A 12,643-nucleotide genomic window follows, 5' to 3' on the forward strand; every position below is an offset into this window, starting at 1 on the left:
GAGGGGGGAGGGATTGCATTGGGGAGTTATACATGATATAAATGATGAATTGATGGGTGCTGACGAGTTGATGGGTGCAGCACACCAACATGGCACAAATATACATATGTAACAAACCTGCACGTTATGCACATGTACCCTAGAACTTAAAGTATAATAAAAAATAAAAAATAAAAAAATAAAAAAAATTAAAAAAAAGAATAATTGTATTGATAATTAAAACATCCAATAATGCTGGAATAGGCCAGGCACAGTGGCTCACACCCATAATCCCAGCATTTTGGAAGGCCAAGGTGGGCAGATCTTGAGTTCAGGAGATCGAGACCATCCTGGCTAACACGGTGAAACCCCGTCTCTACTACAAATACAAAATATTAGCCGGGCATGGTGGCATGCACCTGTAGTCCCAGCTAGGTGGGAGGCTGAGGCAGGAGAACTTCTTGAACCCAGGAGGCGGAGGTTTCAGTGAGCTGAGATTTGTTCCACTGCACTCCAGCCTGGGCAACAGAGCGAGACTCCATCTCAAACAAACAAACAAACAAAAAACACACAGACACATCCAATACTGCTGGAATATAGGATTTAATGTTACAGAATTTAAAAAGGCAAAATATATAAAAGTTATATTTTAGTAATATGTTACATTATTTTAACTAAACACAAATAAAAATAATTATCCCACTTGGGATTGAAGATTGCAATAAGTACATGATTAGTAGTTATTCAAGATTCCTGAGTCCTCCTACTGAGCCAAATGCATATCATGATGCTGGTACATCCATCAGTACAGAGCCTGTGGACTAGACTTCTGAAGTTCTTAAGATTCCACAAAGCTAAAAGAATGGTTCTCAAAGCGTGGCCCCTGAACCAACAGTGTCAGTATCACTTGGGAACTTGTTCGAAATGCAAATTCTCACAATCTCCAGCTACTCAAAAACTCTGGGAGTAGGCTCAGTAATCTGGTTTACAAAACTGTGACAGCCACCCTCCAAACTGACTCCATAATGATTGGTGCCTGCTATTCATGTTTTTGTGTAGTTTCGTCCCATAACAATGGTGCTGACTTGTGTAACAAAGATAATGTAGCAGATGTGTTAGCTTATGACATCATAAAAACATTGGGCCTTCCTCCTTGTTCTTTCTCAGATCCCCTGAGATCCCCTGTTCTCTGGAAGCCAGCTGCCATGTTGTGAGGATGCCCAAGCAGTGCTATGGAAAGAGGTTCATGTAGTAAGGAACTGAGGCCTCCTGCCCTCAGCTATGCAAGTGAGTCATCTTGGAAACACATTATCCAGCCTGAATCCAGACAGTTTGATTGTAACCTTAGGAGACACTGTGAGCCAGAATCATCCAACCAATCTGCTCCCAAACTACTGACCCATGGAAACTGCGAAAGAATAAATGCTTATTATTCTTTTTAGAACCTAACCTTTGCTTCGCAGGAATGGTTTATTAGCACACAAACCTTTTGTGTGATTCTGACACATGCTAAACTTTGAAAAACATTGAGCTAAAACATCCGTTCACTCACCAAGTTATTATTTGTACTACTCTGTACCAGGCTAACAGCAGAAATACAATGATGGGCAAAACAGACAGACCATTCCTTGATGGATTCTTTTCTTTTCCTTCGTTGGACTTACCATACTTTATAACAATTTTATTTACGTCTGTCCTGCAAATTTTGGGTGGGGAGGACCCTTGCCTGGTTTCTTCACCACCAGGTTTCTGAGGCCCAGTCCTGTGTCTGGCACATAGGAAGTGTGCAATTAATATCCACTTGAGTATGACCCTTACCTTCCTTGCTCACCACCTTTTGCCTGTATGAAAGATTCAGGCCCCAGTAACGAGGCCTTGAATAGCACTAATAGCACTACATTTAAGGGGCTCAGTAACATCTCCCTGGGAATCCAACTGCCACTGGATAATCTCCATACGAAGAAATGTCTTTTGTGTTCAAAATAGTCAACTTTTTAGAGTCTCTCTCTTTCAAACATGCAGATTCCTAAGCATGTATAAACAAAATGTATGCCGTGGATGTGTTAGTCTGTTCTTGCACTGCAATAATAAAATACCTGAGACTGGGTAAAATATAAAGAAAAGAGATTTAATTGGCTCATAGTTCTGCAAGCTGTGCAGGAAACATAGCGCTGGCATTTGCTTCTGAGGAGGCCTCTGACTTTGGAAGGCAAAGTCAGAGTTGGCACTTCACATGCTGAAAGCAGAAGCGAGAGACAGAGTGGGCGGGAGTTGGTGCCACAACGATCTCAAATAACCAAATCTGTAGTCCCAGCTACTTGGGAGGCTGAGGCAGGAGAATCGCTCGAACCCGAGAGGCGGAGGTTGCAGTGAGCCAAGATCATGCCACTGCACTCCAGCCTGGGTGACAGAGCAAGACTCTGTCTCAAAAAAAAAAAAAAAAAAAAAAAATCAGAAAACAACCAAATTTCATGAGAACTCACTATCATGAAGACAGCACCAAGCCATGAAGGATCTGTCCGCATGATCCAAACACCTCCCATGAGGCTCAGGTGAAGTGGGGATTACAATTCAGCATGAGATCTAGGTGGGGACAAATACCCGAACTACGTCAGAGGGTTTAGAAATATAAGTAATTGCATGAGAGACTACAATGATGGACACACTAGTAAAAGTTTTAGTTCAAAAATATTGGAAACCAAAAGCCCTATGAAGCCAACCATGTGTGCAGCTATGTGTATATATATGTATCTAATGAGTACATCAGTAAAGGAAGTGGGGCACACTGGTTCACCTCCAGGGCAGCCCCTTGTGGATCAGAACAACCAGAGGCCGGGGACACTGCCAGGGTGATCTTTGGTGATGGTGACCGTCCTGCTGACTGGTGTACCCAGGGCTGAAGATGGGACTGTGCAAACTGAAATGTTCTAATCCCTTCTAATAGCTCTTCGATGGATTTTTTCATTCAGTAACTGACGTTAGAGGTTAGAGCACTTGGAAACAATGAGGTGCTGAGACAACAAGTCAATGCCTTCTCAACATGACCTCAGTACATGAAGGGGGCATTTGGAGAACATTTTTTGATAAGAGAAAAAAAAAAAAAAAAAAAAACAGTCACTGATTTTTAAAATTCTCATAGCAGACAGATTGAGATGTGGGTGACATCATTTTACTGCTATTTAAGGATGTCGGATAAATTATAAAACAGATTCTGGCTCTCAGCCTATTTATGATCAAGATCAAAGACGAGGGGCAAAGACTACTGCAGTCTTGTGGGTAATCAGAAGGTGCTGGAGGTTTTCTGAGCAGAACTCATTCAAGCTTTCTCCACTGCCCATCCTTGGTGAGGGTTCTCACATGCTTCACCATGACAAGGCACAAGGGCCACAAATAAACTTAACAACGCCAGACCACATCTTCTGTTGCCTCTTCTATCCTCGCCCGACCCTAACCCTTACCCACAGAACACAGCCTGCCCAGTGGGAACTGAGGGATTTCTTATCGACTTGCTGTTTTTCATTCTTTTGTGACTAGCAAAACATAACAGTGCTGTCCTTCATAACTTTCTGGGACAATGGAATTGTTCTGTCTCTGCACCATCCAATATGGTAGCCATCAGGAGCATGTGGTGACTCAGAATTTGAGATGGGGCTAGTGAGACTGAGAAACAAAAGATTTCCTCTTATTTAGTTTGAAGTCATTGAAACGTAAGTAGCCATATTGGTCAGTACAGTGTTAGAAAATAATAATGATTATTAGTACTTCCATTTCTCATCTGTGGATATTCAGGGTCAGAGGATTAAGTAACTTGCCCAAGGTCAGTCAGCAAGCCAGCAAGCGGCCGAGGGGAATTCAAACTCAACCCATCCTGTGCCACCTCAACCTCTTGCAATGACATCAAACTGCAGCCCCTTCTTCATGTCAAAGAAGCCTTAAAGATAACCTTCAGCTTCTGAAACTTTAAATTCTCAGTAAATAGCTTTAAAAGGAAGCTGGCTATATGTGGCATGATTTCTTTTAGCAAAAACAACATAGGAAAGTACTTTTTTTCAGTTATGACTATCTAACTTGAAATTTTTAAACCACGTGTTGATAATAAGTGTATCTGACAGGCCCCTCTAACTGTGCTTTAAAACTTTTGCTCTAATCAAATATTAGCCACATGAATTTATGAGAGGGTGAGGATATGAAAAAGGGTTTATTAAACTTCTGTCACATCTTGTTATGCTGTCTAGGCATTATTCTATCCTGTTTACTCTTTGCTGACAAACTAGATTATACTTTTTTTCCTAAATCAACAAGATCCTATGAAACCACACAAAAGATAAAGAACTTAGGATTTCAAAAGAGTGATTCAGAAACAAAGAGTGTCAAAGGCATGAGTTTAAAAGGGAGAGAAAAAGCCGAGCTTATGGAAAATAGTATGTAGTCATATTGTAAATTTTTTTCTTAAATTATATGTAAAATAATTCACATTACTATGATACCAAAAACCCACTCTAAAATCTGCAAGCTTCAATTCAGGATACCTGTGTGTCCTGAATTCATAACCAAACCAGTGTTATCTCCACAAGTCTTTCCTTTATTCATGGGGAACCACTGTGCAGCCCAAAAAAGGAAAAGGGTTGTAAATTCATTGAAATTGGGGAAGAGAACATTACAGTTCTTTATACACAAAACCAATATCGTTTGGTTCTTGTGTAGGTTCTCATATTGCCAAAAGGGTCCAGGATATTCCTTAATATTACTCTACTCAGGTAATATCAAAGAGACAATGGGGTGATGAGCTAGAACACAGATAAAGAAATGAGGTAAAAACCAAAAACTCTGAGGATCAGAGCTTGACTGGAAGACAATGTAGGCCCAGTGTGATGCTCTTGTTACATAAAACCCATCTGTAGATGAAAGATGGTGTACTCTTCGGTTAAGAGAGCTAAATGAGATACTGGAACTAGTCTCATCAAAGCCCATACCAACTCATAATCTTGAAACACAACACACTCTCCTGTAGTCACAGATTCAGCTCCACAACCAAGCATGGCATAAGCTACGTGAACAGGCATGGGTGGTAGATTCACAATGCCGCACATTGCTGGACATGCCTCCCTCATCTCCCTCAAGAGGCGGGGTCTATGTTTTCTCCCCTGGAATCAATAAGCCCTGAAATGACTCTGGCCAATAGAATTGCACCTGTGATGCTGTACCAGTCCCTAGGTGTTGGCCTTAAGAAACTGGCAGTGGCAGAGAAGAATTCAAATTCTTGAAATTCAAATTCTTGATTTCCTGTGTTTTCAAACGTTCTCCCTGGGATCCATAAGCTGCCATTTAAGAAGTCCAATTACTTTCAGACCACCATGCAGGAGAGACTATGTGCAGGCACATGGTCAACTGTCCCAGCCCAGCTGGGCCTTTAGCCATCCCTGCAAAGGGACCGGAGGGATGTGGGAGTGAAGTCATCCCATAAAGCAGTGGAATACACCAGATGACCTCCATGGATGCCATATGAAACAGAAAGAACTGCCCAGCCAGGCCTGTCCTGGCCTATAAAATCATGAGAAAAATAAAACAGTTCTTTCTTTTACACCTTGAAATTTTGGAGTAGTCTGTTACACAAGTGTTTCTTTTTTCCTTAGTTAACCTACCTTTCCTCCAAAACCACCTGTTAATGGCTCTCCCTGTACAGGTGGAACATGCCTAATCTGAATAACCAAAAGCTGAAATGCTCCAAAATTCAAAACTTTTTGTGTGTCCACATGGCACTCAAAACAAAGGCTCATTGAAGCATTTTGGATGTTTGGATTAGACATTCTCAACCAGTTAAGTATCTGTGAATATTCTGAAAACTGAAAAAAATCCAAAATCAGAAACACTTCTGGTTCCAGGCATTTCAGATAAGGTATTCTCAACCCATATAACATGACTGTATATTTGTTAAATATTAGATCTCATCCTGTCTGCCCCCCACTCATTCCAATTTTTAATACGACACCTACCAATGAAACCAGAAGAAGGTGGGTTTGGCTGAATCTTCTCTTTAGTGTTCTCCTGGATAATATCCCAGAGCTGCCATATAAATTTAGGATGAAGAATGTAAAATGGCTGATTTGGGTTTCTCTGACGATGCTGAATATATGGAGTGAACAGGTTGTAATCCGGTTTTTTGTACCACTAAGGAAAAAAAAAAAATCAATGCAGTCAAGTAGAAAGAACTAAACCATGAAAGGAGACAGGGCATGGCTGGTTGATTCAAGGCAGAGGGGCCAGGTTGGGGCTAGAGGATGGGGAAAGATCACGCCTCATTCCATCTACGGACACTTCCTCACTGGGATGAGGGGATGAGAACAAAGAGAGACCAGGGTGCTAGCCCTAGCAGAGATAATGCTTTGTGCTTTAGTCAAATGAGGAAAATGGACTAGATCATGGATCAGCATACCTCTTCTGCAAAGGGCCAGATAATCAACACCTTGGGCTTTGCAGGCCATAGAGTCGGTCGTCTCTACTCAACTGTACCATCATAGCACAGCAGCAGCCATGGACAATAAATACTGAATGGGCGTGCTGTGTTCCAATAACACACTATTTATGAAGGCAGGTGGTGGCTAGATGTGGCCCATGGGTGTAGTTTTTTGGCCCCTGGGGACTGCATCAGTGTATTTCAAAAGTAAGTTTTCCAAATTTCATCTATAGTGACAGGAATTGTATCGTTGCTGCCTGGGCCTGGGTTGGGGCTGGGAAGATTGACTAGGATGGATTGACAACAAAGGAACTCTCTAGGGTGAAGGAAATATTCCAGTTTTTCATTATGATGGTGGATACATGAGTATATAGATTTGTTATCATTCATCAAAATGTACACTTATATTTGTTTACACAGTGTATGTTATTGTATCAAAAATCAATAAGGATGTTTTCAAAAGGAAGTTTTCAGAAGCGTCTCAGCTGTAACCATGACGTGGATTTGGAGAGGGTGGGTGGGAAGAAGCTTAGCTCATAGAACTCCCTTTAAACAGACAGCAGGGGTGTATAGTGGGTATACATTAAGATCACAGGTAATATTCCACTAATGAAATGGCACTGTCGCTTTAAAAGCTTTGAGAATGACTGGACCAGAGTATCTTTCATAAACGAAGCCCCAAGCCATGAGGCCCTGGCAAGGGAGCAAGAGGAATGTGGGGTCAGAGCGAGAGTCGCTCCTTTACCCTCCTTCCTCTTGGGGCCTCACATGGCAGCAAAGGCCTTACAGAAAGCGGACTTGCCACTGGGATTTTAGCACTGCCAGGTGGCCAGCTCTGTGCCCGGGGCTGGGCTGCTTCCAACAGAGGAAGAAATAAGGTCCAACAGCCAGAAACTCTCAGTCTGTTCACGAATAGCAAGAAAGCTGCAAGAGTTTAAAACCAGGGAGCCTCAGGCTGGAAAGGAAGTTGAAAAGTTCAAACACCCATGTGATGCTTGATTCTCAGTGGAGGGTACATATGAGAATCAAAGAGCCCTCTCAAAAAAATATACATCGAGGCTATATATATCCTACATTTCTGGAGATGGGGCTCTGACAGATTTTGAAAAATACTCTCCAGGTGATTTTGACTTGCACGCCTGGTCAGGAATTGTAAGTAATCATACAAAGTAAATGTCCAGCCTCAGTCTCAAGGTCAGCAGTGACCAAAATGCTCCTTCTCCAGGAGCGGCTTCTATCTTGGGAGGTTACCTCTCGAAGAAGCAAAGATCTTTCGTTGACACTCATCTTAAGAAGGTTGCATCCTCTCTGGTCTTCACTAAACAAGTCAAAGACACTCGTTTACAGAAATGACAGCATCTCTTACTAGGCTAAATGCTATCCGTCTTTTCCAGTCCTCATTGAAAAACAAGCATGCTGGCTTTTCATGAGAGGTTTCACCAAAAGTAGCTGGTTGCTTGTTTAGATAGGCAATGAGTTACCAGAATATCCCAAATATAACCTGTTTGTGTTTTTACGGCTAGTAATAAACTTGTTTCAGCCCTATTGCATAAAATTAAGCAGATTCAGAAGCAGAAGCCAAAGAGGAACACACTCAAGAAAAGCCTGGAACAGGCCCCATTTAAATAAAAATGAGCTGTGGATTCACAAAGTTGAGATTTTCGTGCCAATCACTTTCAATTTATTTCAAAAGGTCTTCCAACTACTTGAAAGGTAATGTAGCACCATCACATCACAGTGAAACAATTCTGAGTTTAATCAGTCAACCCTTTAGTGTAACTAGAAATTTCTGAATATTTAGATATTCTACATTTCCCCCATCCGGCTGCCCTGCCCACCAATTCTGCACAAAAGTACTTTGGCATTAGATGACTAATGTTCACAAGTGTGCTACTGTAACTGGGTATCGATGTGGTGTTCACAAACATGCATGAAATTGACATTGATGGGTACTTTCGTTGTCTGTCAAAGCTTAATCCTTGCCTAGATCTTATGATCAATTAGTCAAAGCCATTGTCTGACGGTTGGGGTGGGCGAATCCAGGGTAACACTTACCAGGTTAAGATTTGCGGAATACGGGGCAGGATCCCAGGCCACCAAAATGACGTCTTTATACAGTGAACTGTCAATGAAGTGATGGCTGGGGTTGGTCAGAATCTGCAAACACAAAGAAAAACCATTTCAAAGCCAGGGTTTGGTTTTAAAATTGCATTTTAAAAGAGGTGAAAATTAAAAGAACTAGGGCAAGAAAAGGTGGCTCTGACTTTGTACTTTCTTCTGGGGAGGGAGAGAGGCAGGCATTGCATGCAGAAGCACTTAAAGAATGTTTGAGGAAACTACTTTAAAAAAAAAAAAACACAAGTTCTGACATTTTCACCAGCAATGTACTCATGTCTGGTGGTACTGAATCCAGATCCTGAAGGGTGCAACTCCCCAGCTAATTCAAGTCCCACAACCTCTTCTACAATTGCCTCCACATGTAATTTGGAGAGAGAGTTGCAGGTGTGGATGAAGTGAGTTCTGAAGGAGCCTCCAGGGTGCCAGCCACAGCCTTCCCTCTGTGGCCCTACCTAGTTCTAAATGAGTTCTTCAATCTCAGCTGCCAATCATCTTTTTAAAATTATTGTTTCAGGAAATAACGTATTATTTTCCCTCGATTTTAAGACACATTTTTTTAAACCATTATTACGATGTACTTTTTTCCTTCATATGTTAAAGTTTCTAAGTTAGAATGTATGTTACAGATGATATGTATTCTAATTTGGTGGCATTTAAGTTCTCCTTTGCAAAAAGTTGTTATGAAATGAATGGCAGATTTTACAGTCAAATGACATCTCTGAATTAAGGAAATATGGTAATTGTTTCTTACCTTGCGGCAGGCTGCCTGGTGCAGTGAACTGTGCAGAAAGCTAATCTTTTGTTCTGTAAGCAACTCACCATAAATCACTCATCACCTCATTTTTTCTACATATTTTGAAACTCCAGAAATTGTTGTAGTTTGTTCTGAGGATAATTTTGCTATACATTTGCAAGGCATTCTTATCAAGAACGTGAATAAACGAGGTATTTTCATTTCCAATTAAATAATTCCTTTTCATTTTTTAGAATTTCCAAATGGCAGACTAAAGTTGCAAAGATCTCCTACAAACTCTCAGATTTTATACTTTGCTTTTCTCCCCTTTATCCTCTGCTTTCTTTATTGCCATTTCTTCTAAGTTTAACTTTCGTCAGTTCACAAAATGCAACATGCTAAGTCTATGATTACAAATATATATATATAATTCTATTTCTACTGATTTTTCCTTTTAATAGTATTCATTTCCTCCTATTCATGTCATGTCTAAATTACCATTTCTCTGCAGTTTCCCTCATTAATTTGCATTAATTATAAGATTGATAGAAATAAACAAGTACCTGGTCATAATTAACCAGGTAACTTCTCTTCACTCATCCAGTTAAAACTCATTTCTCTTCACTCATCCAGTTAAACCTAAGAAACATACATTCATGACAACACTCCATCTGTCTTACCTGCGAATTAATGATGCGTATGGTGGTTTTATTCCCAACATCTTTCTCATAACCACGTGTAGGAGCAGAGTTAAATCTCAAAACTGCATCATGAGAATCTAAGGGTACATAAGTGACAAGCTTACTTTTGTTCTCTGTAGAATCACATAATCTAGGAAAAAAATGTTAAAGCAAACCTTTCAATACCTGAAGCTAATGATACACCATCAATAAAGTTACGATGTCCCCACATGATTTTCCGAGAATTTACTCTTCACTGAGAATGAGATCTTGGCTAGAGGAAACATCAATATGGATATAGATATATATATAATCTGTTCAATTATGGGCGATAATGTATCATCTAAGTGATATTTAGATACCTGCTACCTTTACGGCATTCTTTACAAGTGTCATGCTTGATGCAGCCATTCTCCCAAAGTTTCCAATACATCTTGAGGGAGACTCTACTGGAGCAGATAAGGAACTAGAAGGCAAGAGCTGCTTTTTGGTGCTGATGTATGCTTAAAAAGCAAGCCAGCCCTTCAGCAGAGATTCTGCATTGAATGTCGAAGAAAGCAAGCAAGCCAGCCCTGACTTCCACGCAACCTTACGTACTGCTGCCGATGGCAAGAATACCTGTGTGACAGCAACCTTAGAGCATTCTGCGTTAGCAGCAGACCAGACCGCTGTAGCCCCAAGGATGGGCAAGATGGAGAGACCACGAATGCCACCAGCTGCCAGGGCTCTTATGTTCTATAACCACACATTGCGCTTCACCAAAGTTGAACTATGAATGCAACATAAATCTACATCTCACTTCATTCAACTTGACAGCCCGACTTGCCCAAGTTCTCTGAATGCTGGGCTGGGAGGACCTGGATGAAAACAAGGTACCCCTATCCTAGAGGCTGACAAGGTGAAGAGGGGGAGGCACAGGAAAGTGGGTTCACCTGATTTAGCACTGGGAATAGGAGATATGTTCCCTTTGCATAAGGCAGTCTATAAACATACATGTGTCTTGAAATTCCTAGAAACCAGCCTGAAGAGTCAATGAGCAAGAAAGCAATTTTCTAAGGGCCAACTTTAGCTGCAAATATCTCATGCAGATTCCAAGTTACGTCTGGAGCAAGGACAGTGCCTGTCTGTGAGGGAGAGGTGAAAAGAGGTATTTCTGTCATGCCCAAGGGGAGCTGCATGTACTGTCCCCGAGCCCCGCAAAAGTGCCTAAGGCAGCTGCCTTCTTCCCCAGTCCCTGCTACCTGCTCCTTTGGAGTCTTCTTCTTGCTCCCCAAATAGCAGAAACTTACCACGCATGCCCCCACTAAAACAATGTGAAAAAAAGTGTCTTCACTGACAAGCCCTGAACTAAAAGAATTCAAAGTCCAGCTTTAGCACCAAAATTAATCCATTTTTGGAACACGTGAATGCGTAAAGTGTAGGTGGCTATGTCATCAAAACCCTGCAATGTTCTTTTGGGGGAAATTTTGCAGGAGTTGGTAAACTACGACCTTCTGGCCAAATCTGGCCTGCCACTTGTTTTAGTAAATCAAGTTCCACCATGACATCCACTGTACACGCTGTCTATAACTGCAGAGCTGAACTGTTGAGACAGAGACAGAGATATGGTTCACAAAACCTAAAATATTTACTACCAGGTTCTGTAAAAAAGTCTGCCAATCTCTAGATTCACGGGGATCTACTCTGTGTATAAATGATGCCAACATACATGAATGCCTCCAAGTTAAAACCTGTTCTTTACTTCACAGTTTAAGGATTTGTTCATACTTTATTGAGATAATGGATTTATTATTTATTTTTATTGAGTAACGTTTTGTCAAAAAATTCAAATAATATTTGAGGTGGAAAAACTAGATTACCCAAAACAGTAGACTCTTGAAATTCATTGATAATCCAAACACTTTTTAGGCATATGGAATATATCTACTGATATTTACCATACTAGAAAGTAAAATAGGGAATTTAAAATGTCTATTAATTTATTTTAAAATAGAGTTTTTTCAATTAAAACAACCCCTATATTTTCAAAAACCAACAGAATACTGAGAAGACTGGCACCGTTTGAAATGTTTGCAAGTCTCTTTTAGGTCTGGTTTTTTAGAAAGTTGGTTTCTCATATCTGCTTTTGAATTCAACTTGTTGCAGTATGTTGTTTTATGTGAAGTATATGAAGGCTCAGACACATTGTTGAATTGAGAGAGCTATTTAAAGAATCCTTCCAAAGAACTGTGAATATTCTTCTTTGATACCTAATAAAATTCTACAAGGGCTAGTTTCTTAGGGTTGGTTATAATTTGGAATCTGAAACCTGTCAATGAACTTTTTGTGCTCCATTACATTAAAACTTGTGGTCTATTTTTCTCTTAAAATGGACCTTTCACTCATGCATAATTGTATAATATTGTACAATGATCACCTGAAAACTACCAGCGAGGCATAGTTATATATAAGTTATATATATATATGTTAGGCAGATCTTCCAAATGGTGATGCATTTTGTTATAAAGAGTTGAAACACTGGCTGGGCGTGGTGGCTCATGCCTGTAATCCCAGCACTTTGGGAGACCCAGACGGGCGGATCACCTGAGGTCAGGAGTTGGAGGCCAGCCTGACCACCATGGAGAAACCCCATCTGTACTAAAAATGCAAAAAAAAAAAAAAAAAAAAAAAGAAAGAAAG

General features: G+C 40.6%; 1 protein-coding gene across 5 annotated transcripts in view; it reads right to left on the bottom strand.

Annotated features, from left to right (window-relative positions):
- Positions 1-12,643, bottom strand: part of ST6GAL2 (ST6 beta-galactoside alpha-2,6-sialyltransferase 2) — a 94,644-nt gene that overhangs the window by 26,660 nt on the left and 55,341 nt on the right. For all 5 annotated transcript variants that reach the window (XM_017847746.1, XM_017847745.1, XM_017847744.1 and 2 more), the window contains exons 3-5: positions 9,965-10,062; positions 8,489-8,590; positions 5,973-6,147 (exon numbers count right to left, since the gene is read on the bottom strand). In XM_017847746.1, coding sequence (XP_017703235.1) covers positions 5,973-6,147; positions 8,489-8,590; positions 9,965-10,062 — 375 coding nt within the window. The remainder of the gene's footprint in view (positions 1-5,972; positions 6,148-8,488; positions 8,591-9,964; positions 10,063-12,643) is intronic.

This window comes from Rhinopithecus bieti, unplaced genomic scaffold (assembly GCF_001698545.2).
Source record: "Rhinopithecus bieti isolate Rb0 unplaced genomic scaffold, ASM169854v2 scaffold_29830, whole genome shotgun sequence".
Classification (NCBI taxonomy): domain Eukaryota; kingdom Metazoa; phylum Chordata; class Mammalia; order Primates; family Cercopithecidae; genus Rhinopithecus; species Rhinopithecus bieti.